The sequence below is a fragment of the Culicoides brevitarsis genome, unplaced genomic scaffold (genome assembly GCF_036172545.1).
Source record: "Culicoides brevitarsis isolate CSIRO-B50_1 unplaced genomic scaffold, AGI_CSIRO_Cbre_v1 contig_15, whole genome shotgun sequence".
Taxonomy (NCBI): domain Eukaryota; kingdom Metazoa; phylum Arthropoda; class Insecta; order Diptera; family Ceratopogonidae; genus Culicoides; species Culicoides brevitarsis.
The window spans coordinates 1-22668 of NW_026973399.1; the positions used below are offsets into that span (position 1 = coordinate 1).

At 35.8% G+C, this 22668-nt stretch overlaps 17 protein-coding genes across 17 annotated transcripts; 7 read left to right on the forward strand and 10 right to left on the reverse strand.

The window, feature by feature from the left end:
• Positions 1–4: 4 nt before the first annotated feature.
• Positions 5–535, reverse strand: LOC134836352 (neuroserpin-like; the record flags this gene model as incomplete). Its single annotated transcript, XM_063851570.1, has 1 exon — positions 5–535. A coding segment is annotated over exon 1 (489 nt), but the record flags the coding sequence as incomplete, so codon positions are not given.
• Positions 536–851: 316 nt separating this feature from the next.
• LOC134836353 (histone H2B) lies at positions 852–1308 on the reverse strand. The gene has a single exon (XM_063851571.1). It carries the CDS (start codon positions 1277–1279, stop codon positions 908–910), a length of 372 nt encoding a protein of 123 aa, XP_063707641.1. The 5' UTR covers positions 1280–1308; the 3' UTR covers positions 852–907.
• A 362-nt stretch (positions 1309–1670) lies between these two features.
• On the forward strand, positions 1671–2126 carry LOC134836350 (histone H2A). Its single transcript, XM_063851569.1, has one exon. It carries the CDS (start codon positions 1718–1720, stop codon positions 2090–2092), a length of 375 nt encoding a protein of 124 aa, XP_063707639.1. The 5' UTR covers positions 1671–1717; the 3' UTR covers positions 2093–2126.
• Positions 2127–2849: 723 nt separating this feature from the next.
• Positions 2850–9689, reverse strand: LOC134836320 (histone H3-like). The gene is made up of 2 exons (XM_063851537.1): positions 9249–9689; positions 2850–3297 (listed from the first exon to the last, which is right to left on the reverse strand). The coding sequence occupies exons 1-2, from the start codon at positions 9654–9656 to the stop codon at positions 2887–2889; spliced, it is 819 nt and encodes a 272-aa protein (XP_063707607.1). The 5' UTR covers positions 9657–9689; the 3' UTR covers positions 2850–2886.
• On the forward strand, positions 3674–4085 carry LOC134836330 (histone H4). The gene has a single exon (XM_063851548.1). The coding sequence runs from the start codon at positions 3715–3717 to the stop codon at positions 4024–4026; it is 312 nt and encodes a 103-aa protein (XP_063707618.1). The 5' UTR covers positions 3674–3714; the 3' UTR covers positions 4027–4085.
• LOC134836325 (histone H1A-like) lies at positions 4715–5478 on the reverse strand. The gene has a single exon (XM_063851544.1). The coding sequence runs from the start codon at positions 5431–5433 to the stop codon at positions 4786–4788; it is 648 nt and encodes a 215-aa protein (XP_063707614.1). The 5' UTR covers positions 5434–5478; the 3' UTR covers positions 4715–4785.
• LOC134836327 (histone H2B) lies at positions 7214–7670 on the reverse strand. The gene has a single exon (XM_063851546.1). The coding sequence runs from the start codon at positions 7639–7641 to the stop codon at positions 7270–7272; it is 372 nt and encodes a 123-aa protein (XP_063707616.1). The 5' UTR covers positions 7642–7670; the 3' UTR covers positions 7214–7269.
• LOC134836326 (histone H2A) lies at positions 8033–8501 on the forward strand. The gene has a single exon (XM_063851545.1). The coding sequence runs from the start codon at positions 8080–8082 to the stop codon at positions 8452–8454; it is 375 nt and encodes a 124-aa protein (XP_063707615.1). The 5' UTR covers positions 8033–8079; the 3' UTR covers positions 8455–8501.
• Positions 9690–10032: 343 nt separating the features above from the next.
• Positions 10033–10444, forward strand: LOC134836328 (histone H4). Its single transcript, XM_063851547.1, has one exon. The coding sequence runs from the start codon at positions 10074–10076 to the stop codon at positions 10383–10385; it is 312 nt and encodes a 103-aa protein (XP_063707617.1). The 5' UTR covers positions 10033–10073; the 3' UTR covers positions 10386–10444.
• A 628-nt stretch (positions 10445–11072) lies between these two features.
• LOC134836319 (histone H1A-like) lies at positions 11073–11838 on the reverse strand. Its single transcript, XM_063851536.1, has one exon. It carries the CDS (start codon positions 11790–11792, stop codon positions 11145–11147), a length of 648 nt encoding a protein of 215 aa, XP_063707606.1. The 5' UTR covers positions 11793–11838; the 3' UTR covers positions 11073–11144.
• Positions 11839–13581: 1743 nt separating this feature from the next.
• On the reverse strand, positions 13582–14037 carry LOC134836356 (histone H2B). Its single transcript, XM_063851575.1, has one exon. It carries the CDS (start codon positions 14006–14008, stop codon positions 13637–13639), a length of 372 nt encoding a protein of 123 aa, XP_063707645.1. The 5' UTR covers positions 14009–14037; the 3' UTR covers positions 13582–13636.
• Positions 14038–14399: 362 nt separating this feature from the next.
• LOC134836349 (histone H2A) lies at positions 14400–14868 on the forward strand. Its single transcript, XM_063851568.1, has one exon. The coding sequence runs from the start codon at positions 14447–14449 to the stop codon at positions 14819–14821; it is 375 nt and encodes a 124-aa protein (XP_063707638.1). The 5' UTR covers positions 14400–14446; the 3' UTR covers positions 14822–14868.
• Positions 14869–15573: 705 nt separating this feature from the next.
• On the reverse strand, positions 15574–22423 carry LOC134836321 (histone H3-like). Its single transcript, XM_063851538.1, has 2 exons — positions 21983–22423; positions 15574–16023 (listed from the first exon to the last, which is right to left on the reverse strand). Exons 1-2 carry the CDS (start codon positions 22388–22390, stop codon positions 15613–15615), a joined length of 819 nt encoding a protein of 272 aa, XP_063707608.1. The 5' UTR covers positions 22391–22423; the 3' UTR covers positions 15574–15612.
• On the forward strand, positions 16400–16811 carry LOC134836334 (histone H4). The gene has a single exon (XM_063851553.1). The coding sequence runs from the start codon at positions 16441–16443 to the stop codon at positions 16750–16752; it is 312 nt and encodes a 103-aa protein (XP_063707623.1). The 5' UTR covers positions 16400–16440; the 3' UTR covers positions 16753–16811.
• On the reverse strand, positions 17439–18204 carry LOC134836331 (histone H1A-like). The gene has a single exon (XM_063851549.1). The coding sequence runs from the start codon at positions 18156–18158 to the stop codon at positions 17511–17513; it is 648 nt and encodes a 215-aa protein (XP_063707619.1). The 5' UTR covers positions 18159–18204; the 3' UTR covers positions 17439–17510.
• On the reverse strand, positions 19949–20405 carry LOC134836333 (histone H2B). Its single transcript, XM_063851552.1, has one exon. The coding sequence runs from the start codon at positions 20374–20376 to the stop codon at positions 20005–20007; it is 372 nt and encodes a 123-aa protein (XP_063707622.1). The 5' UTR covers positions 20377–20405; the 3' UTR covers positions 19949–20004.
• Positions 20768–21236, forward strand: LOC134836332 (histone H2A). Its single transcript, XM_063851550.1, has one exon. It carries the CDS (start codon positions 20815–20817, stop codon positions 21187–21189), a length of 375 nt encoding a protein of 124 aa, XP_063707620.1. The 5' UTR covers positions 20768–20814; the 3' UTR covers positions 21190–21236.
• Positions 22424–22668: the final 245 nt, after the last annotated feature.

Sequence of the window (22668 nt, forward strand, 5' to 3'; positions counted from 1 at the left end):
CAAGGAAGGCTCGTGTAAATTGTGTGATGTCTTCTGGCGAAATAACGTTTTTGATGGTGCCATTTGTATTACTTTCAACATACTTGTTGATTTCTAGTACTGCTGCGTCTTTATTGTTGAAATCCACTTCAGTCACGGGAGTATCGAACAAGGTTTCAGCGACAAAAACAAAACCGGGGCGTAAATTGTGTCCGCGTTCAACAAAAATTTGATTGTTGATGATCAAGCCGCACTCCATTTTGATTTTCAGCAAGATTTCGGGAAACAGTTTAAGAAGTATCATTTTCGCGCAATTCTTTCCGTATTTCAAAACGACCCCGATTTCTGCCTGAGTTTCACCTTCAGCTCCAATTAGAATTAAAGACAGAGCTGTATGAACCAAAAACGGCGAAAAAACAATGTTCTCCGAGTTGTTACCATTGTCTTGGATGAAGTTCTCGTACAATTGGACTCCAAAACGCAAAGATTTCTTTTGAAAACGATTTAAAGCCATGATTTTGCGACAAATTGACGACACGATGCTTACAAAATGGAGGTCAACACTAAAATGAGTCAAAAGTGAGACGACTTTGTTTATATACGAACGACATCGGTAAAGTAGAGCGGCTTTATTTATTTACTTAAATGTTCGCTCGTTACGGCATATTTTGTTATTTACTTAAACTTTCTTTTGATTTTTTGTCGATTTTCGCAGTATGAAACCCGAAATTGGTCTTTTCTTGAGTGACGTGATAATTTTTAGAAAAATTTGTTTGAAAAACAAAAAATAATTTGAGCAATTTAAGAAGAAAAATTATTTATTTTCATTGATGATGAGCAAAATTTTGATTTTTTGTTAACTTTCTTTTGATTTTTTTGTTGGTCCTGAAAAGGACCGATTGTTTCAGAACGAAAATCAGAGACGAATTTACTTGGAGCTGGTGTATTTGGTGACAGCCTTGGTTCCTTCAGAGACAGCGTGCTTGGCCAATTCTCCGGGCAACAACAATCTGACGGCAGTTTGGATCTCCCGAGATGTGATTGTCGAGCGTTTGTTGTAGTGAGCCAAGCGGCTGGCCTCAGCAGCGATACGTTCGAAGATATCGTTGACGAAGCTGTTCATGATGCTCATGGCCTTTGAAGAGACACCGGTATCGGGATGGACTTGTTTCAAGACCTTGTAGATGTAGATAGCATACGATTCCTTGCGGCGTTTGCGGTGCTTCTTGTCGCCCTTCGCGATGTTCTTTTGGGCCTTTCCTGCCTTCTTGGCGGCTTTTCCACTGGTTTTTGGTGCCATTGTTAGATGTTTCTTACTCGTAAGTCAAAAACGAAATGATGCTCGTTGTTGTTTGCGTCCCCTTTTTATACCATATTCGTTCGGACGCAGACGTAAGCAGATGTGCGTACATACCGAAATGGCGGGCACGGCGAAAAAATTACGGAAAAACGCAAATATCTCTCTCAAACATATCTAAATCATTAAAAATTGTATAAAAGTCTCGAGGAAGCCATCAACGAGCTTCATTTTGGTATAAAATTTGTAGTTTTTAATGAAAAATAATGGAAATATTCAAAGTTTTTAATAATTATTCGTTCGTAACTCCTCCCCTCTCCGTGTTCGTATGTGCTCGAAATTTTTCGTATAAAAAGGGAGACGTTCCGTATCCGTGCATCAGTTATTCGTAACATCTCGCTCTGTTTGCATCTAAACGAACAAAACAAAAAACTTTAAAAAATGTCTGGACGTGGTAAAGGAGGAAAAGTTAAGGCTAAGGCCAAGTCTCGCTCAAACCGTGCTGGATTACAATTCCCAGTCGGTCGTATTCACCGTCTTTTGCGCAAAGGCAACTATGCTGAGCGTGTTGGTGCCGGTGCTCCGGTTTACTTAGCTGCCGTCATGGAATACTTGGCCGCTGAAGTTTTGGAGTTGGCAGGAAACGCTGCTCGTGACAACAAGAAGACCCGTATCATCCCACGTCACTTGCAATTGGCCATCCGTAATGACGAAGAATTGAACAAATTGTTGTCCGGAGTCACAATCGCACAAGGTGGTGTCTTGCCCAACATCCAAGCTGTCTTGTTGCCCAAGAAGACCGAAAAATCATCATAAATTACTCGTCTCACGATCTCACACAAACGGTCCTTTTCAGGACCAACAAAAATATCAAAAGAAAGTTAAAAATCTATTCAAACCTACTTAGTTAGTAACAATTGCTATTATTAAATATTATCTATTTAACTCTTTCTACATCTCAACATCTTAGAAATATGTATGGCTTCATTATAAGGTATTTTTTTTTTTTATTTTTTTAAATACGTCGATATTTAATTCGAATTTTCTGTAAAAATAATCAAAATATTTATTTAAATATTTTTTTCGATCTCGAACTCAATAGAATGTTAAATGGCATCTATTAAACTACATTATTATTTATTTGGCGAATGGTGATTACAACAAGAATATTCATTAAAATCATAAATTTAATTTTCTCAACCATTCTTAGCGTAATATCACATCGGTTAGTTTTCGTATTCCATTAAATCTTCATCTGGACGAAATTATAAGATTATTGGTACGTTGCAATTTCGGTTTTACGTGACAAAAAATTTAAATGAATGAATATTTTTAGTTCAATTTAGTAGAAAAATTACGTAAATATTATAGAAAAAATTAAATTGATTAAACTCGTTTCATTTTTCAGGCAAAAAATGCATCAAAGTTCGCATACGTTTATGATTTGAGGTGAATTTTTTTTAACAAAAAATTAAAATTGAAAGAAGCAAATAAGAGATTGACAATAATAATATTTAAATAGTTTGTTGATTTTGATTAACTTTTTCTTGATTGATTTGTTGGTCCTGAAAAGGACCGTTTGCAAAGTTTGTTGTCAAGATCGATGTAATTTAAGCACGTTCTCCACGGATACGACGAGCCAATTGGATGTCCTTTGGCATGATGGTGACACGTTTGGCATGGATAGCGCACAAGTTGGTGTCTTCGAACAAACCAACCAAGTAGGCTTCGCTAGCTTCTTGGAGAGCCAAGACGGCAGAGCTTTGGAAACGCAAGTCAGTCTTGAAATCTTGAGCGATCTCACGGACTAAACGTTGGAAAGGCAATTTGCGGATCAAGAGCTCAGTCGATTTTTGGTAACGACGGATCTCACGAAGAGCGACGGTACCGGGGCGATAACGATGAGGCTTCTTGACTCCACCGGTGGCTGGTGCGCTTTTGCGGGCAGCCTTGGTTGCCAATTGTTTACGGGGAGCTTTTCCTCCAGTGGATTTACGGGCAGTTTGCTTGGTACGGGCCATTTTTTTTTAATCAAAGATTTGTAGTCTCGACTTGTTGAAACACAAAATAAGAATGAAGCGGAGACCGAACGTGCAGCTGTATTTATACGTATGATGAGCTCGTTCATAGAAAGGGGTGGAGTTACGAGATACTTGGTGCGAGAATTGACCTCTTTTTTCAAAAAAGCTTCCCGGAAAATGAGTAAAATTGTAATTTTCTTCTGAAATTTGAAAAATTTAAAATTTATCTAAATAACAGTATGCATTTTTTGAGATTTGGATGAAAATTACCCGAGTTATTTGCAATTTTATGCATTTTCACGTTTCCCCCACTCCTTTTGAGTTTTGGTATATATACGAGTGCACATTCGGTGATCAGACATCAGTTTTCGTTTGTATTTCAACGAGTAAACGTCGTATTAACAAAACTAAAGAAAAATGACTGGCCGTGGTAAAGGAGGAAAGGGTCTCGGTAAAGGAGGCGCCAAACGTCATCGTAAAGTATTGCGTGATAACATCCAAGGTATCACCAAGCCCGCTATCCGTCGTCTTGCACGTCGTGGTGGTGTCAAGCGTATCTCTGGCTTGATCTACGAAGAAACTCGTGGAGTCTTGAAAGTTTTCTTGGAAAACGTCATCCGTGATGCCGTCACATACACTGAGCATGCCAAGCGTAAGACCGTCACAGCCATGGATGTCGTCTATGCTTTGAAACGCCAAGGCCGCACATTGTACGGTTTCGGAGGTTAAATAACTACATTTCACTGGACATCGCATACTACGAACAAACGGTCCTTTTCAGGACCAACAAAAATATCAAAAGAAAGTTAAAAACATTCAAACCAACATTTCTTAACTTATATTCTCTAATTATTTTATATTTTTTTATGTACCATTTATTTCTAATTTAAATTATTCTATGTCGATTCTTAATTATTTATCATACAACAGACAAATTATCAAGTTTTATGAAATTCTCTATAAATTCGCATCATTCAAGCACGAAATCATTAATTTACTTTAATTCAAACAAATTTGACATCATAATTCATATTCATTTAAGTAGGAATGTTTAATTTAAGTAGGAAATTCAGCAACATATTACTAAAATGTGATTTCTCATTATTTTTTTCTTTTTCATAAATAATTGCTTTTCTTATTTGCGCAAATTTCCAATGATTTTTTGCGATTTTATATGAAAGAACTGATATGTGCAAAATTATCATGAAAGTCGATCATGTTGATCATAATTTGCCAATTTTATGAACTTATCTTTGTCCCAGAAAAGATTCTAAATTACCTAAACTTAATTTTTTGAGCTGTATTTGGAGCGGACTAAAAGGAAAACATACCTATATGATATTTTTAAAATAAATGATGATGAAAAATAAATGTTAGGTGCGGAATATTTGTTTGTTTTTCGTTAACTTTTTCTTAATTGTTTTGTTAGTCCTAAAAAGGACTGATTATTGAAAGTTGTTTCGTGTTAGAAACGGAACGCTGAAGAATTTACTTCTTTTTTGGTGCAGCTTTCTTGGCGGCAGGTTTCTTCGCTGCTGCTGGTTTCTTTGCTGCGGCCTTTTTGGGTGTCTTTGGCTTCTTTGCTGCTGCGGGTTTGGCTGCCTTTGGCTTTGTGGCCTTTTGTTTGGGTTTCACTGTGCCGGCTTTCTTGGCAGCTTTAGCTTTGACTGCCTTTTCTTTCTTTTCAGTGCTCTTCTTGGCAACGGGCTTCTTAGCAACCTTCTTTGTTGCTGGCTTCTTGGCGGCAGTTTTCTTCGCTGCGGGCTTCTTGGCAACTTTGGGTTTCTTCTCGACCTTCTCCTTGGCGGGCAATTTGAATGATCCAGAAGCTCCTTTTCCCTTAACTTGGACCAATTTGCCACTGAGAACGGCGCTCTTCAAGAATTTTCTGATGAATGGAGCCAATTTCTCGACATCGACCTTGTTGTTGGCGGCGATGTACTTCTTGATGGCAGACAAGGAAGATCCTTTGCGGTCTTTCAATTCCTTGACGGCAGCCAAAACCAATGTGGCAGTTGGTGCGTGAGTCGGCTTGGCCTTTGGCTTTTTGGGGCCAGCAGCGGCTTTGGGGGTCTTGGTCTTCTTGGCAGCTGGTGAGGCAGCAACGGGTGTGGGTTCGACAACAGCGTCAGACATCTTCGTTTAATGAGATTGCTTGATAAGCGAAAGTTTTCGATAAATTTTAAAAATATCAGTCGAGCGCCCTCTGTCTGCGAGTTATCTACATCGTTCCGTTTTGCCCGAGAAGTAAGTCGCATCGAAAGTGTTTCTCTACTTTGATGATTGTTCACGTAAAATTTTCGTGAACTCGTTTCTAAAATCGGGAAATTTTGATGAAATGTACATTTGATTGAAGAAAATTCTCAATTTGACTAATGGTAAAGAAAACAAAGTAACGGAAAAATACAGCCGTCATGAACCATCTACTTCAATTAAAACAAAAAACCAACATTTCGCCGACATGTTACTCTTGATTCACAAAAAATTTTCACTTATTCTTCTATTTTCACGAAAATAACATAAAATTAAAAAGGTTCTTCCTCTGTTTATAATACATTGAAATGTTCTAAAGCATGACGTTGCAGAGAAAATTCTAAAAAATATAATTTTTCTTAATAAATTTTAGTTTTTACAAGAAGGGTTTGTCGACTTTACCGCAGTTGTAGTTTGCTCTACGATCCACTTAAGTTTCGATTTTTACCCAATTTAAGAGATGTTTTCCTAATTTTTTTTGTAAAAATCTATTCTAATTACACACCTTTATTCCTCTAATCAATTGTTTTTAGAAACATATCTGGAAGTTTTAAGAAACCAACTCCTAAAGCTCTTTATCTTCTCAATACAAGACTCACTTTAAATGAAATGCATGTTCAACTTTCTGTCTTACAATTTATTATTGAGTCGAAAATTGGAAAAAATTTTGATTTTTTGTGATAAATTGGCTCTGGATGTCATTAAATCTGAAAAAATATTTTTTTTAAGACATTTTTACTAAAAATTAAGGAAAATGATCACTACTTGTAGAACTTTATGAACATTTTCCACCCATGATAGAATGGTCAGGTGAAGATCATAGGTGAGAATATGTAGATTTTTTTTTCAAATCCATTTGAAATCCATTTTTCTATGAAAGCTTCCAATCATGAAGACAAGACAACGAAAATATATTTAAAAAAATATATTTAAAATATGTAAAAACAAAATTTTTGATACTTTACAGCACAAGATATTTCTTTCTGAATAAAGATGAAGATCGTCCCATGGTTTAACTTAAATTCAAAATTCGAATCAATTTCATCATAATTCGAATATAAACAGCACATAACATAACATTAGATATATATTTTCAAAAAACAAGAAGTTGTGTCAAAAAAGAAACCTTAATCAGATATTGATTATTAAAAATAAATCACGAAAAAATTTCAAACTAGAATTTTTTATAAGTAAAATTTTACGTCGCTCCGAATGTAATATTAAAAAGTTATGTCCAAAATTTGAAATTTTTCTAATTATTTTTTTTAAGCGATTTGTTATACGAAAAGCAAATATCATAATTTCAAATATAAAACTTTAAACTAAGAGAGTCCTTTGCCGAAAAAAATCAATCAATTTAGTCATAAAAAGTGATAAGGCAATTTTATAAAATTTTTCTTTTTGGATTCTAAAATGAAGATTCGATATTTTTTGCTCCATTTAAAACAACCATATTATTTATCTAAAAGTTCTGTTAATAATCACGAAAGAATTTTTTTTTTTTTTTGTGAGAACAACAAATTTTTAACACAGAAAAATGTTCTAAAGTCGAGTCAACGAAATCGAAAAATAAAAATTGAGAGCAATAAAAAATGGAAGGTATGTATGTATGATGTTAGTAAATTTGAAGGAAAATTTGATTTTTTGTTAACTTTCTTTTGATTTTTTTGTTGGTCCTGAAAAGGACCGATTGTTTCAGAACGAAAATCAGAGACGAATTTACTTGGAGCTGGTGTATTTGGTGACAGCCTTGGTTCCTTCAGAGACAGCGTGCTTGGCCAATTCTCCGGGCAACAACAATCTGACGGCAGTTTGGATCTCCCGAGATGTGATTGTCGAGCGTTTGTTGTAGTGAGCCAAGCGGCTGGCCTCAGCAGCGATACGTTCGAAGATATCGTTGACGAAGCTGTTCATGATGCTCATGGCCTTTGAAGAGACACCGGTATCGGGATGGACTTGTTTCAAGACCTTGTAGATGTAGATAGCATACGATTCCTTGCGGCGTTTGCGGTGCTTCTTGTCGCCCTTCGCGATGTTCTTTTGGGCCTTTCCTGCCTTCTTGGCGGCTTTTCCACTGGTTTTTGGTGCCATTGTTAGATGTTTCTTACTCGTAAGTCAAAAACGAAATGATGCTCGTTGTTGTTTGCGTCCCCTTTTTATACCATATTCGTTCGGACGCAGACGTAAGCAGATGTGCGTACATACCGAAATGGCGGGCACGGCGAAAAAATTACGGAAAAACGCAAATATCTCTCTCAAACATATCTAAATCATAAAAAATTGTATAAAAGTCTCGAGGAAGCCATCAACGAGCTTCATTTTGGTATAAAATTTGTAGTTTTTAATGAAAAATAATGGAAATATTCAAAGTTTTTAATAATTATTCGTTCGTAACTCCTCCCCTCTCCGTGTTCGTATGTGCTCGAAATTTTTCGTATAAAAAGGGAGACGTTCCGTATCCGTGCATCAGTTATTCGTAACATCTCGCTCTGTTTGCATCTAAACGAACAAAACAAAAAACTTTAAAAAATGTCTGGACGTGGTAAAGGAGGAAAAGTTAAGGCTAAGGCCAAGTCTCGCTCAAACCGTGCTGGATTACAATTCCCAGTCGGTCGTATTCACCGTCTTTTGCGCAAAGGCAACTATGCTGAGCGTGTTGGTGCCGGTGCTCCGGTTTACTTAGCTGCCGTCATGGAATACTTGGCCGCTGAAGTTTTGGAGTTGGCAGGAAACGCTGCTCGTGACAACAAGAAGACCCGTATCATCCCACGTCACTTGCAATTGGCCATCCGTAATGACGAAGAATTGAACAAATTGTTGTCCGGAGTCACAATCGCACAAGGTGGTGTCTTGCCCAACATCCAAGCTGTCTTGTTGCCCAAGAAGACCGAAAAATCATCATAAATTACTCGTCTCACGATCTCACACAAACGGTCCTTTTCAGGACCAACAAAAATATCAAAAGAAAGTTAAAAATCTATTCAAACCTACTTAGTTAGTAACAATTGCTATTATTAAATATTATCTATTTAACTCTTTCTACATCTCAACATCTTAGAAATATGTATGGCTTCATTATAAGGTATTTTTTTTTAATTTTTTTAAATACGTCGATATTTAATTCGAATTTACTGTGAAAATAATCAAAATATTTATTTAAATATTTTTTTCGATCTCGAACTCAATAGAATGTTAAATGACATCTATTAAACTACATTATTATTTATTTGGCGAATGGTGATTACAACAAGAATATTAATTTAAATCATAATTTAATGGTTTCAACTATTCTTAGCGTAATATCACATCGGTTAGTTTTCGTATTCCATTAAATCTTCATCTGGACGAAATTATAAGATTATTGGTACGTTGCAATTTCGGTTTTACGTGACAAAAAATTTAAATGAATGAATATTTTTAGTTCAATTTAGTAGAAAAATTACGTAAATATTATAGAAAAAATTAAATTGATTAAACTCGTTTCATTTTTCAGGCAAAAAATGCATCAAAGTTCGCATACGTTTATGATTTGAGGTGAATTTTTTTTAACAAAAAATTAAAATTGAAAGAAGCAAATAAGAGATTGACAATAATAATATTTAAATAGTTTGTTGATTTTGATTAACTTTTTCTTGATTGATTTGTTGGTCCTGAAAAGGACCGTTTGCAAAGTTTGTTGTCAAGATCGATGTAATTTAAGCACGTTCTCCACGGATACGACGAGCCAATTGGATGTCCTTTGGCATGATGGTGACACGTTTGGCATGGATAGCGCACAAGTTGGTGTCTTCGAACAAACCAACCAAGTAGGCTTCGCTAGCTTCTTGGAGAGCCAAGACGGCAGAGCTTTGGAAACGCAAGTCAGTCTTGAAATCTTGAGCGATCTCACGGACTAAACGTTGGAAAGGCAATTTGCGGATCAAGAGCTCAGTCGATTTTTGGTAACGACGGATCTCACGAAGAGCGACGGTACCGGGGCGATAACGATGAGGCTTCTTGACTCCACCGGTGGCTGGTGCGCTTTTGCGGGCAGCCTTGGTTGCCAATTGTTTACGGGGAGCTTTTCCTCCAGTGGATTTACGGGCAGTTTGCTTGGTACGGGCCATTTTTTTTTAATCAAAGATTTGTAGTCTCGACTTGTTGAAACACAAAATAAGAATGAAGCGGAGACCGAACGTGCAGCTGTATTTATACGTATGATGAGCTCGTTCATAGAAAGGGGTGGAGTTACGAGATACTTGGTGCGAGAATTGACCTCTTTTTTCAAAAAAGCTTCCCGGAAAATGAGTAAAATTGTAATTTTCTTCTGAAATTTGAAAAATTTAAAATTTATCTAAATAACAGTATGCATTTTTTGAGATTTGGATGAAAATTACCCGAGTTATTTGCAATTTTATGCATTTTCACGTTTCCCCCACTCCTTTTGAGTTTTGGTATATATACGAGTGCACATTCGGTGATCAGACATCAGTTTTCGTTTGTATTTCAACGAGTAAACGTCGTATTAACAAAACTAAAGAAAAATGACTGGCCGTGGTAAAGGAGGAAAGGGTCTCGGTAAAGGAGGCGCCAAACGTCATCGTAAAGTATTGCGTGATAACATCCAAGGTATCACCAAGCCCGCTATCCGTCGTCTTGCACGTCGTGGTGGTGTCAAGCGTATCTCTGGCTTGATCTACGAAGAAACTCGTGGAGTCTTGAAAGTTTTCTTGGAAAACGTCATCCGTGATGCCGTCACATACACTGAGCATGCCAAGCGTAAGACCGTCACAGCCATGGATGTCGTCTATGCTTTGAAACGCCAAGGCCGCACATTGTACGGTTTCGGAGGTTAAATAACTACATTTCACTGGACATCGCATACTACGAACAAACGGTCCTTTTCAGGACCAACAAAAATATCAAAAGAAAGTTAAAAACATTCAAACCAACATTTCTAAACTTATATTTTCTAATTATTTTATATTTTTTTATGTACCATTTATTTCTAATTTAAATTATTCTATGTCGATTCTTAATTATTTATCATACAACAGACAAATTATCAAGTTTTATGAAATTCTCTATAAATTCGCATCATTCAAGCACGAAATCATTAATTTACTTTAATTCAAACAAATTTGACATCATAATTCATATTCATTTAAGTAGGAATGTTTAATTTAAGTAGGAAATTCAGCAACATATTACTAAAATGTGATTTCTCATTATTTTTTTCTTTTTCATAAATAATTGCTTTTCTTATTTGCGCAAATTTCCAATGATTTTTTGCGATTTTATATGAAAGAACTGATATGTGCAAAATTATCATGAAAGTCGATCATGTTGATCATAATTTGCCAATTTTATGAACTTATCTTTGTCCCAGAAAAGATTCTAAATTACCTAAACTTAATTTTTTGAGCTGTATTTGGAGCGGACTAAAAGGAAAACATACCTATATGATATTTTTAAAATAAATGATGATGAAAAATAAATGTTAGGTGCGGAATATTTGTTTGTTTTTCGTTAACTTTTTCTTAATTGTTTTGTTAGTCCTAAAAAGGACTGATTATTGAAAGTTGTTTCGTGTTAGAAACGGAACGCTGAAGAATTTACTTCTTTTTTGGTGCAGCTTTCTTGGCGGCAGGTTTCTTCGCTGCTGCTGGTTTCTTTGCTGCGGCCTTTTTGGGTGTCTTTGGCTTCTTTGCTGCTGCGGGTTTGGCTGCCTTTGGCTTTGTGGCCTTTTGTTTGGGTTTCACTGTGCCGGCTTTCTTGGCAGCTTTAGCTTTGACTGCCTTTTCTTTCTTTTCAGTGCTCTTCTTGGCAACGGGCTTCTTAGCAACCTTCTTTGTTGCTGGCTTCTTGGCGGCAGTTTTCTTCGCTGCGGGCTTCTTGGCAACTTTGGGTTTCTTCTCGACCTTCTCCTTGGCGGGCAATTTGAATGATCCAGAAGCTCCTTTTCCCTTAACTTGGACCAATTTGCCACTGAGAACGGCGCTCTTCAAGAATTTTCTGATGAATGGAGCCAATTTCTCGACATCGACCTTGTTGTTGGCGGCGATGTACTTCTTGATGGCAGACAAGGAAGATCCTTTGCGGTCTTTCAATTCCTTGACGGCAGCCAAAACCAATGTGGCAGTTGGTGCGTGAGTCGGCTTGGCCTTTGGCTTTTTGGGGCCAGCAGCGGCTTTGGGGGTCTTGGTCTTCTTGGCAGCTGGTGAGGCAGCAACGGGTGTGGGTTCGACAACAGCGTCAGACATCTTCGTTTAATGAGATTGCTTGATAAGCGAAAGTTTTCGATAAATTTTAAAAATATCAGTCGAGCGCCCTCTGTCTGCGAGTTATCTACATCGTTCCGTTTTGCCCGAGAAGTAAGTCGCATCGAAAGTGTTTCTCTACTTTGATGATTGTTCACGTAAAATTTTCGTGAACTCGTTTCTAAAATCGGGAAATTTTGATGAAATGTACATTTGATTGAAGAAAATTCTCAATTTGACTAATGGTAAAGAAAACAAAGTAACGGAAAAATACAGCCGTCATGAACCATCTACTTCAATTAAAACAAAAAACCAACATTTCGCCGACATGTTACTCTTGATTCACAAAAAATTTTCACTTATTCTTCTATTTTCACGAAAATAACATAAAATTAAAAAGGTTCTTCCTCTGTTTATAATACATTGAAATGTTCTAAAGCATGACGTTGCAGAGAAAATTCTAAAAAATATAATTTTTCTTAATAAATTTTAGTTTTTACAAGAAGGGTTTGTCGACTTTACCGCAGTTGTAGTTTGCTCTACGATCCACTTAAGTTTCGATTTTTACCCAATTTAAGAGATGTTTTCCTAATTTTTTTTGTAAAAATCTATTCTAATTACACACCTTTATTCCTCTAATCAATTGTTTTTAGAAACATATCTGGAAGTTTTAAGAAACCAACTCCTAAAGCTCTTTATCTTCTCAATACAAGACTCACTTTAAATGAAATGCATGTTCAACTTTCTGTCTTACAATTTATTATTGAGTCGAAAATTGGAAAAAATTTTGATTTTTTGTGATAAATTGGCTCTGGATGTCATTAAATCTGAAAAAATATTTTTTTTAAGACATTTTTACTAAAAATTAAGGAAAATGATCACTACTTGTAGAACTTTATGAACATTTTCCACCCATGATAGAATGGTCAGGTGAAGATCATAGGTGAGAATATGTAGATTTTTTTTTCAAATCCATTTGAAATCCATTTTTCTATGAAAGCTTCCAATCATGAAGACAAGACAACGAAAATATATTTAAAAAAATATATTTAAAATATGTAAAAACAAAATTTTTGATACTTTACAGCACAAGATATTTCTTTCTGAATAAACTCAAAAATGGAAGATCGTCCCATGGTTTAACTTAAATTCAAAATTCGAATCAATTTCATCATAATTCGAATATAAACAGCACATAACATAACATTAGATATATATTTTCAAAAAACAAGAAGTTGTGTCAAAAAAGAAACCTTAATCAGATATTGATTATTAAAAATAAATCACGAAAAAATTTCAAACTAGAATTTTTTATAAGTAAAATTTTACGTCGCTCCGAATGTAATATTAAAAAGTTATGTCCAAAATTTGAAATTTTTCTAATTATTTTTTTTAAGCGATTTGTTATACGAAAAGCAAATATCATAATTTCAAATATAAAACTTTAAACTAAGAGAGTCCTTTGCCGAAAAAAATCAATCAATTTAGTCATAAAAAGTGATAAGGCAATTTTATAAAATTTTTCTTTTTGGATTCTAAAATGAAGATTCGATATTTTTTGCTCCATTTAAAACAACCATATTATTTATCTAAAAGTTCTGTTAATAATCACGAAAGAATCTTTTTTTTTTTTTTGTGAGAACAACAAATTTTTAACACAGAAAAATGTTCTAAAGTCGAGTCAACGAAATCGAAAAATAAAAATTGAGAGCAATAAAAAATGGAAGGTATGTATGTATGATGTTAGTAAATTTGAAGGAAAATTTGATTTTTTGTTAACTTTCTTTTGATTTTTTTGTTGGTCCTGAAAAGGACCGATTGTTTCAGAACGAAAATCAGAGACGAATTTACTTGGAGCTGGTGTATTTGGTGACAGCCTTGGTTCCTTCAGAGACAGCGTGCTTGGCCAATTCTCCGGGCAACAACAATCTGACGGCAGTTTGGATCTCCCGAGATGTGATTGTCGAGCGTTTGTTGTAGTGAGCCAAGCGGCTGGCCTCAGCAGCGATACGTTCGAAGATATCGTTGACGAAGCTGTTCATGATGCTCATGGCCTTTGAAGAGACACCGGTATCGGGATGGACTTGTTTCAAGACCTTGTAGATGTAGATAGCATACGATTCCTTGCGGCGTTTGCGGTGCTTCTTGTCGCCCTTCGCGATGTTCTTTTGGGCCTTTCCTGCCTTCTTGGCGGCTTTTCCACTGGTTTTTGGTGCCATTGTTAGATGTTTCTTACTCGTAAGTCAAAAACGAAATGATGCTCGTTGTTGTTTGCGTCCCCTTTTTATACCATATTCGTTCGGACGCAGACGTAAGCAGATGTGCGTACATACCGAAATGGCGGGCACGGCGAAAAAATTACGGAAAAACGCAAATATCTCTCTCAAACATATCTAAATCATAAAAAATTGTATAAAAGTCTCGAGGAAGCCATCAACGAGCTTCATTTTGGTATAAAATTTGTAGTTTTTAATGAAAAATAATGGAAATATTCAAAGTTTTTAATAATTATTCGTTCGTAACTCCTCCCCTCTCCGTGTTCGTATGTGCTCGAAATTTTTCGTATAAAAAGGGAGACGTTCCGTATCCGTGCATCAGTTATTCGTAACATCTCGCTCTGTTTGCATCTAAACGAACAAAACAAAAAACTTTAAAAAATGTCTGGACGTGGTAAAGGAGGAAAAGTTAAGGCTAAGGCCAAGTCTCGCTCAAACCGTGCTGGATTACAATTCCCAGTCGGTCGTATTCACCGTCTTTTGCGCAAAGGCAACTATGCTGAGCGTGTTGGTGCCGGTGCTCCGGTTTACTTAGCTGCCGTCATGGAATACTTGGCCGCTGAAGTTTTGGAGTTGGCAGGAAACGCTGCTCGTGACAACAAGAAGACCCGTATCATCCCACGTCACTTGCAATTGGCCATCCGTAATGACGAAGAATTGAACAAATTGTTGTCCGGAGTCACAATCGCACAAGGTGGTGTCTTGCCCAACATCCAAGCTGTCTTGTTGCCCAAGAAGACCGAAAAATCATCATAAATTACTCGTCTCACGATCTCACACAAACGGTCCTTTTCAGGACCAACAAAAATATCAAAAGAAAGTTAAAAATCTATTCAAACCTACTTAGTTAGTAACAATTGCTATTATTAAATATTATCTATTTAACTCTTTCTACATCTCAACATCTTAGAAATATGTATGGCTTCATTATAAGGTATTTTTTTTTAATTTTTTTAAATACGTCGATATTTAATTCGAATTTTCTGTAAAAATAATCAAAATATTTATTTAAATATTTTTTTCGATCTCGAACTCAATAGAATGTTAAATGACATCTATTAAACTACATTATTATTTATTTGGCGAATGGTGATTACAACAAGAATATTAATTTAAATCATAATTTAATGGTTTCAACTATTCTTAGCGTAATATCACATCGGTTAGTTTTCGTATTCCATTAAATCTTCATCTGGACGAAATTATAAGATTATTGGTACGTTGCAATTTCGGTTTTACGTGACAAAAAATTTAAATGAATGAATATTTTTAGTTCAATTTAATAGAAAAATTACGTAAATATTATAGAAAAAATTAAATTGATTAAACTCGTTTCATTTTTCAGGCAAAAAATGCATCAAAGTTCGCATACGTTTATGATTTGAGGTGAATTTTTTTTAACAAAAAATTAAAATTGAAAGAAGCAAATAAGAGATTGACAATAATAATATTTAAATAGTTTGTTGATTTTGATTAACTTTTTCTTGATTGATTTGTTGGTCCTGAAAAGGACCGTTTGCAAAGTTTGTTGTCAAGATCGATGTAATTTAAGCACGTTCTCCACGGATACGACGAGCCAATTGGATGTCCTTTGGCATGATGGTGACACGTTTGGCATGGATAGCGCACAAGTTGGTGTCTTCGAACAAACCAACCAAGTAGGCTTCGCTAGCTTCTTGGAGAGCCAAGACGGCAGAGCTTTGGAAACGCAAGTCAGTCTTGAAATCTTGAGCGATCTCACGGACTAAACGTTGGAAAGGCAATTTGCGGATCAAGAGCTCAGTCGATTTTTGGTAACGACGGATCTCACGAAGAGCGACGGTACCGGGGCGATAACGATGAGGCTTCTTGACTCCACCGGTGGCTGGTGCGCTTTTGCGGGCAGCCTTGGTTGCCAATTGTTTACGGGGAGCTTTTCCTCCAGTGGATTTACGGGCAGTTTGCTTGGTACGGGCCATTTTTTTTTAATCAAAGATTTGTAGTCTCGACTTGTTGAAACACAAAATAAGAATGAAGCGGAGACCGAACGTGCAGCTGTATTTATACGTATGATGAGCTCGTTCATAGAAAGGGGTGGAGTTACGAGATACTTGGTGCGAGAATTGACCTCTTTTTTCAAAAAAGCTTCCCGGAAAATGAGTAAAATTGTAATTTTCTTCTGAAATTTGAAAAATTTAAAATTTATCTAAATAACAGTATGCATTTTTTGAGATTTGGATGAAAATTACCCGAGTTATTTGCAATTTTATGCATTTTCACGTTTCCCCCACTCCTTTTGAGTTTTGGTATATATACGAGTGCACATTCGGTGATCAGACATCAGTTTTCGTTTGTATTTCAACGAGTAAACGTCGTATTAACAAAACTAAAGAAAAATGACTGGCCGTGGTAAAGGAGGAAAGGGTCTCGGTAAAGGAGGCGCCAAACGTCATCGTAAAGTATTGCGTGATAACATCCAAGGTATCACCAAGCCCGCTATCCGTCGTCTTGCACGTCGTGGTGGTGTCAAGCGTATCTCTGGCTTGATCTACGAAGAAACTCGTGGAGTCTTGAAAGTTTTCTTGGAAAACGTCATCCGTGATGCCGTCACATACACTGAGCATGCCAAGCGTAAGACCGTCACAGCCATGGATGTCGTCTATGCTTTGAAACGCCAAGGCCGCACATTGTACGGTTTCGGAGGTTAAATAACTACATTTCACTGGACATCGCATACTACGAACAAACGGTCCTTTTCAGGACCAACAAAAATATCAAAAGAAAGTTAAAAACATTCAAACCAACATTTCTAAACTTATATTCTCTAATTATTTTATATTTTTTATGTACCATTTATTTCTAATTTAAATTATTCTATGTCGATTCTTAATTATTTATCATACAACAGACAAATTATCAAGTTTTATGAAATTCTCTATAAATTCGCATCATTCAAGCACGAAATCATTAATTTACTTTAATTCAAACAAATTTGACATCATAATTCATATTCATTTAAGTAGGAATGTTTAATTTAAGTAGGAAATTCAGCAACATATTACTAAAATGTGATTTCTCATTATTTTTTTCTTTTTCATAAATAATTGCTTTTCTTATTTGCGCAAATTTCCAATGATTTTTTGCGATTTTATATGAAAGAACTGATATGTGCAAAATTATCATGAAAGTCGATCATGTTGATCATAATTTGCCAATTTTATGAACTTATCTTTGTCCCAGAAAAGATTCTAAATTACCTAAACTTAATTTTTTGAGCTGTATTTGGAGCGGACTAAAAGGAAAACATACCTATATGATATTTTTAAAATAAATGATGATGAAAAATAAATGTTAGGTGCGGAATATTTGTTTGTTTTTCGTTAACTTTTTCTTAATTGTTTTGTTAGTCCTAAAAAGGACTGATTATTGAAAGTTGTTTCGTGTTAGAAACGGAACGCTGAAGAATTTACTTCTTTTTTGGTGCAGCTTTCTTGGCGGCAGGTTTCTTCGCTGCTGCTGGTTTCTTTGCTGCGGCCTTTTTGGGTGTCTTTGGCTTCTTTGCTGCTGCGGGTTTGGCTGCCTTTGGCTTTGTGGCCTTTTGTTTGGGTTTCACTGTGCCGGCTTTCTTGGCAGCTTTAGCTTTGACTGCCTTTTCTTTCTTTTCAGTGCTCTTCTTGGCAACGGGCTTCTTAGCAACCTTCTTTGTTGCTGGCTTCTTGGCGGCAGTTTTCTTCGCTGCGGGCTTCTTGGCAACTTTGGGTTTCTTCTCGACCTTCTCCTTGGCGGGCAATTTGAATGATCCAGAAGCTCCTTTTCCCTTAACTTGGACCAATTTGCCACTGAGAACGGCGCTCTTCAAGAATTTTCTGATGAATGGAGCCAATTTCTCGACATCGACCTTGTTGTTGGCGGCGATGTACTTCTTGATGGCAGACAAGGAAGATCCTTTGCGGTCTTTCAATTCCTTGACGGCAGCCAAAACCAATGTGGCAGTTGGTGCGTGAGTCGGCTTGGCCTTTGGCTTTTTGGGGCCAGCAGCGGCTTTGGGGGTCTTGGTCTTCTTGGCAGCTGGTGAGGCAGCAACGGGTGTGGGTTCGACAACAGCGTCAGACATCTTCGTTTAATGAGATTGCTTGATAAGCGAAAGTTTTCGATAAATTTTAAAAATATCAGTCGAGCGCCCTCTGTCTGCGAGTTATCTACATCGTTCCGTTTTGCCCGAGAAGTAAGTCGCATCGAAAGTGTTTCTCTACTTTGATGATTGTTCACGTAAAATTTTCGTGAACTCGTTTCTAAAATCGGGAAATTTTGATGAAATGTACATTTGATTGAAGAAAATTCTCAATTTGACTAATGGTAAAGAAAACAAAGTAACGGAAAAATACAGCCGTCATGAACCATCTACTTCAATTAAAACAAAAAACCAACATTTCGCCGACATGTTACTCTTGATTCACAAAAAATTTTCACTTATTCTTCTATTTTCACGAAAATAACATAAAATTAAAAAGGTTCTTCCTCTGTTTATAATACATTGAAATGTTCTAAAGCATGACGTTGCAGAGAAAATTCTAAAAAATATAATTTTTCTTAATAAATTTTAGTTTTTACAAGAAGGGTTTGTCGACTTTACCGCAGTTGTAGTTTGCTCTACGATCCACTTAAGTTTCGATTTTTACCCAATTTAAGAGATGTTTTCCTAATTTTTTTTGTAAAAATCTATTCTAATTACACACCTTTATTCCTCTAATCAATTGTTTTTAGAAACATATCTGGAAGTTTTAAGAAACCAACTCCTAAAGCTCTTTATCTTCTCAATACAAGACTCACTTTAAATGAAATGCATGTTCAACTTTCTGTCTTACAATTTATTATTGAGTCGAAAATTGGAAAAAATTTTGATTTTTTGTGATAAATTGGCTCTGGATGTCATTAAATCTGAAAAAATATTTTTTTTAAGACATTTTTACTAAAAATTAAGGAAAATGATCACTACTTGTAGAACTTTATGAACATTTTCCACCCATGATAGAATGGTCAGGTGAAGATCATAGGTGAGAATATGTAGATTTTTTTTTCAAATCCATTTGAAATCCATTTTTCTATGAAAGCTTCCAATCATGAAGACAAGACAACGAAAATATATTTAAAAAAATATATTTAAAATATGTAAAAACAAAATTTTTGATACTTTACAGCACAAGATATTTCTTTCTGAATAAACTTTCAAAAATGGAAGATCGTCCCATGGTTTAACTTAAATTCAAAATTCGAATCAATTTCATCATAATTCGAATATAAACAGCACATAACATAACATTAGATATATATTTTCAAAAAACAAGAAGTTGTGTCAAAAAAGAAACCTTAATCAGATATTGATTATTAAAAATAAATCACGAAAAAATTTCAAACTAGAATTTTTTATAAGTAAAATTTTACGTCGCTCCGAATGTAATATTAAAAAGTTATGTCCAAAATTTGAAATTTTTCTAATTATTTTTTTTAAGCGATTTGTTATACGAAAAGCAAATATCATAATTTCAAATATAAAACTTTAAACTAAGAGAGTCCTTTGCCGAAAAAAATCAATCAATTTAGTCATAAAAAGTGATAAGGCAATTTTATAAAATTTTTCTTTTTGGATTCTAAAATGAAGATTCGATATTTTTTGCTCCATTTAAAACAACCATATTATTTATCTAAAAGTTCTGTTAATAATCACGAAAGAATCTTTTTTTTTTTTTTGTGAGAACAACAAATTTTTAACACAGAAAAATGTTCTAAAGTCGAGTCAACGAAATCGAAAAATAAAAATTGAGAGCAATAAAAAATGGAAGGTATGTATGTATGATGTTAGTAAATTTGAAGGAAAATTTGATTTTTTGTTAACTTTCTTTTGATTTTTTTGTTGGTCCTGAAAAGGACCGATTGTTTCAGAACGAAAATCAGAGACGAATTTACTTGGAGCTGGTGTATTTGGTGACAGCCTTGGTTCCTTCAGAGACAGCGTGCTTGGCCAATTCTCCGGGCAACAACAATCTGACGGCAGTTTGGATCTCCCGAGATGTGATTGTCGAGCGTTTGTTGTAGTGAGCCAAGCGGCTGGCCTCAGCAGCGATACGTTCGAAGATATCGTTGACGAAGCTGTTCATGATGCTCATGGCCTTTGAAGAGACACCGGTATCGGGATGGACTTGTTTCAAGACCTTGTAGATGTAGATAGCATACGATTCCTTGCGGCGTTTGCGGTGCTTCTTGTCGCCCTTCGCGATGTTCTTTTGGGCCTTTCCTGCCTTCTTGGCGGCTTTTCCACTGGTTTTTGGTGCCATTGTTAGATGTTTCTTACTCGTAAGTCAAAAACGAAATGATGCTCGTTGTTGTTTGCGTCCCCTTTTTATACCATATTCGTTCGGACGCAGACGTAAGCAGATGTGCGTACATACCGAAATGGCGGGCACGGCGAAAAAATTACGGAAAAACGCAAATATCTCTCTCAAACATATCTAAATCATAAAAAATTGTATAAAAGTCTCGAGGAAGCCATCAACGAGCTTCATTTTGGTATAAAATTTGTAGTTTTTAATGAAAAATAATGGAAATATTCAAAGTTTTTAATAATTATTCGTTCGTAACTCCTCCCCTCTCCGTGTTCGTATGTGCTCGAAATTTTTCGTATAAAAAGGGAGACGTTCCGTATCCGTGCATCAGTTATTCGTAACATCTCGCTCTGTTTGCATCTAAACGAACAAAACAAAAAACTTTAAAAAATGTCTGGACGTGGTAAAGGAGGAAAAGTTAAGGCTAAGGCCAAGTCTCGCTCAAACCGTGCTGGATTACAATTCCCAGTCGGTCGTATTCACCGTCTTTTGCGCAAAGGCAACTATGCTGAGCGTGTTGGTGCCGGTGCTCCGGTTTACTTAGCTGCCGTCATGGAATACTTGGCCGCTGAAGTTTTGGAGTTGGCAGGAAACGCTGCTCGTGACAACAAGAAGACCCGTATCATCCCACGTCACTTGCAATTGGCCATCCGTAATGACGAAGAATTGAACAAATTGTTGTCCGGAGTCACAATCGCACAAGGTGGTGTCTTGCCCAACATCCAAGCTGTCTTGTTGCCCAAGAAGACCGAAAAATCATCATAAATTACTCGTCTCACGATCTCACACAAACGGTCCTTTTCAGGACCAACAAAAATATCAAAAGAAAGTTAAAAATCTATTCAAACCTACTTAGTTAGTAACAATTGCTATTATTAAATATTATCTATTTAACTCTTTCTACATCTCAACATCTTAGAAATATGTATGGCTTCATTATAAGGTATTTTTTTTAATTTTTTTAAATACGTCGATATTTAATTCGAATTTTCTGTAAAAATAATCAAAATATTTATTTAAATATTTTTTTCGATCTCGAACTCAATAGAATGTTAAATGACATCTATTAAACTACATTATTATTTATTTGGCGAATGGTGATTACAACAAGAATATTAATTTAAATCATAATTTAATGGTTTCAACTATTCTTAGCGTAATATCACATCGGTTAGTTTTCGTATTCCATTAAATCTTCATCTGGACGAAATTATAAGATTATTGGTACGTTGCAATTTCGGTTTTACGTGACAAAAAATTTAAATGAATGAATATTTTTAGTTCAATTTAGTAGAAAAATTACGTAAATATTATAGAAAAAATTAAATTGATTAAACTCGTTTCATTTTTCAGGCAAAAAATGCATCAAAGTTCGCATACGTTTATGATTTGAGGTGAATTTTTTTTAACAAAAAATTAAAATTGAAAGAAGCAAATAAGAGATTGACAATAATAATATTTAAATAGTTTGTTGATTTTGATTAACTTTTTCTTGATTGATTTGTTGGTCCTGAAAAGGACCGTTTGCAAAGTTTGTTGTCAAGATCGATGTAATTTAAGCACGTTCTCCACGGATACGACGAGCCAATTGGATGTCCTTTGGCATGATGGTGACACGTTTGGCATGGATAGCGCACAAGTTGGTGTCTTCGAACAAACCAACCAAGTAGGCTTCGCTAGCTTCTTGGAGAGCCAAGACGGCAGAGCTTTGGAAACGCAAGTCAGTCTTGAAATCTTGAGCGATCTCACGGACTAAACGTTGGAAAGGCAATTTGCGGATCAAGAGCTCAGTCGATTTTTGGTAACGACGGATCTCACGAAGAGCGACGGTACCGGGGCGATAACGATGAGGCTTCTTGACTCCACCGGTGGCTGGTGCGCTTTTGCGGGCAGCCTTGGTTGCCAATTGTTTACGGGGAGCTTTTCCTCCAGTGGATTTACGGGCAGTTTGCTTGGTACGGGCCATTTTTTTTTAATCAAAGATTTGTAGTCTCGACTTGTTGAAACACAAAATAAGAATGAAGCGGAGACCGAACGTGCAGCTGTATTTATACGTATGATGAGCTCGTTCATAGAAAGGGGTGGAGTTACGAGATACTTGGTGCGAGAATTGACCTCTTTTTTCAAAAAAGCTTCCCGGAAAATGAGTAAAATTGTAATTTTCTTCTGAAATTTGAAAAATTTAAAATTTATCTAAATAACAGTATGCATTTTTTGAGATTTGGATGAAAATTACCCGAGTTA

Coding starts and splice junctions, on each gene's coding strand:
- LOC134836331 (XM_063851549.1), bottom strand. CDS start 18,158: ATGTCTGACGCTGTTGTCGAACCCACACCCGTTGCTGCCTCACCAGCT.
- LOC134836349 (XM_063851568.1), top strand. CDS start 14,447: ATGTCTGGACGTGGTAAAGGAGGAAAAGTTAAGGCTAAGGCCAAGTCT.
- LOC134836332 (XM_063851550.1), top strand. CDS start 20,815: ATGTCTGGACGTGGTAAAGGAGGAAAAGTTAAGGCTAAGGCCAAGTCT.
- LOC134836353 (XM_063851571.1), bottom strand. CDS start 1,279: ATGGCACCAAAAACCAGTGGAAAAGCCGCCAAGAAGGCAGGAAAGGCC.
- LOC134836350 (XM_063851569.1), top strand. CDS start 1,718: ATGTCTGGACGTGGTAAAGGAGGAAAAGTTAAGGCTAAGGCCAAGTCT.
- LOC134836326 (XM_063851545.1), top strand. CDS start 8,080: ATGTCTGGACGTGGTAAAGGAGGAAAAGTTAAGGCTAAGGCCAAGTCT.
- LOC134836321 (XM_063851538.1), bottom strand. CDS start 22,390: ATGGCCCGTACCAAGCAAACTGCCCGTAAATCCACTGGAGGAAAAGCT. Junction 16,024..21,982: donor GTATCCGTGGAGAACGTGCT/TAAATTACATCG, acceptor GATTAAAAAAAA/ATGGCCCGTACCAAGCAAAC.
- LOC134836333 (XM_063851552.1), bottom strand. CDS start 20,376: ATGGCACCAAAAACCAGTGGAAAAGCCGCCAAGAAGGCAGGAAAGGCC.
- LOC134836320 (XM_063851537.1), bottom strand. CDS start 9,656: ATGGCCCGTACCAAGCAAACTGCCCGTAAATCCACTGGAGGAAAAGCT. Junction 3,298..9,248: donor GTATCCGTGGAGAACGTGCT/TAAATTACATCG, acceptor GATTAAAAAAAA/ATGGCCCGTACCAAGCAAAC.
- LOC134836319 (XM_063851536.1), bottom strand. CDS start 11,792: ATGTCTGACGCTGTTGTCGAACCCACACCCGTTGCTGCCTCACCAGCT.
- LOC134836327 (XM_063851546.1), bottom strand. CDS start 7,641: ATGGCACCAAAAACCAGTGGAAAAGCCGCCAAGAAGGCAGGAAAGGCC.
- LOC134836356 (XM_063851575.1), bottom strand. CDS start 14,008: ATGGCACCAAAAACCAGTGGAAAAGCCGCCAAGAAGGCAGGAAAGGCC.
- LOC134836328 (XM_063851547.1), top strand. CDS start 10,074: ATGACTGGCCGTGGTAAAGGAGGAAAGGGTCTCGGTAAAGGAGGCGCC.
- LOC134836330 (XM_063851548.1), top strand. CDS start 3,715: ATGACTGGCCGTGGTAAAGGAGGAAAGGGTCTCGGTAAAGGAGGCGCC.
- LOC134836334 (XM_063851553.1), top strand. CDS start 16,441: ATGACTGGCCGTGGTAAAGGAGGAAAGGGTCTCGGTAAAGGAGGCGCC.
- LOC134836325 (XM_063851544.1), bottom strand. CDS start 5,433: ATGTCTGACGCTGTTGTCGAACCCACACCCGTTGCTGCCTCACCAGCT.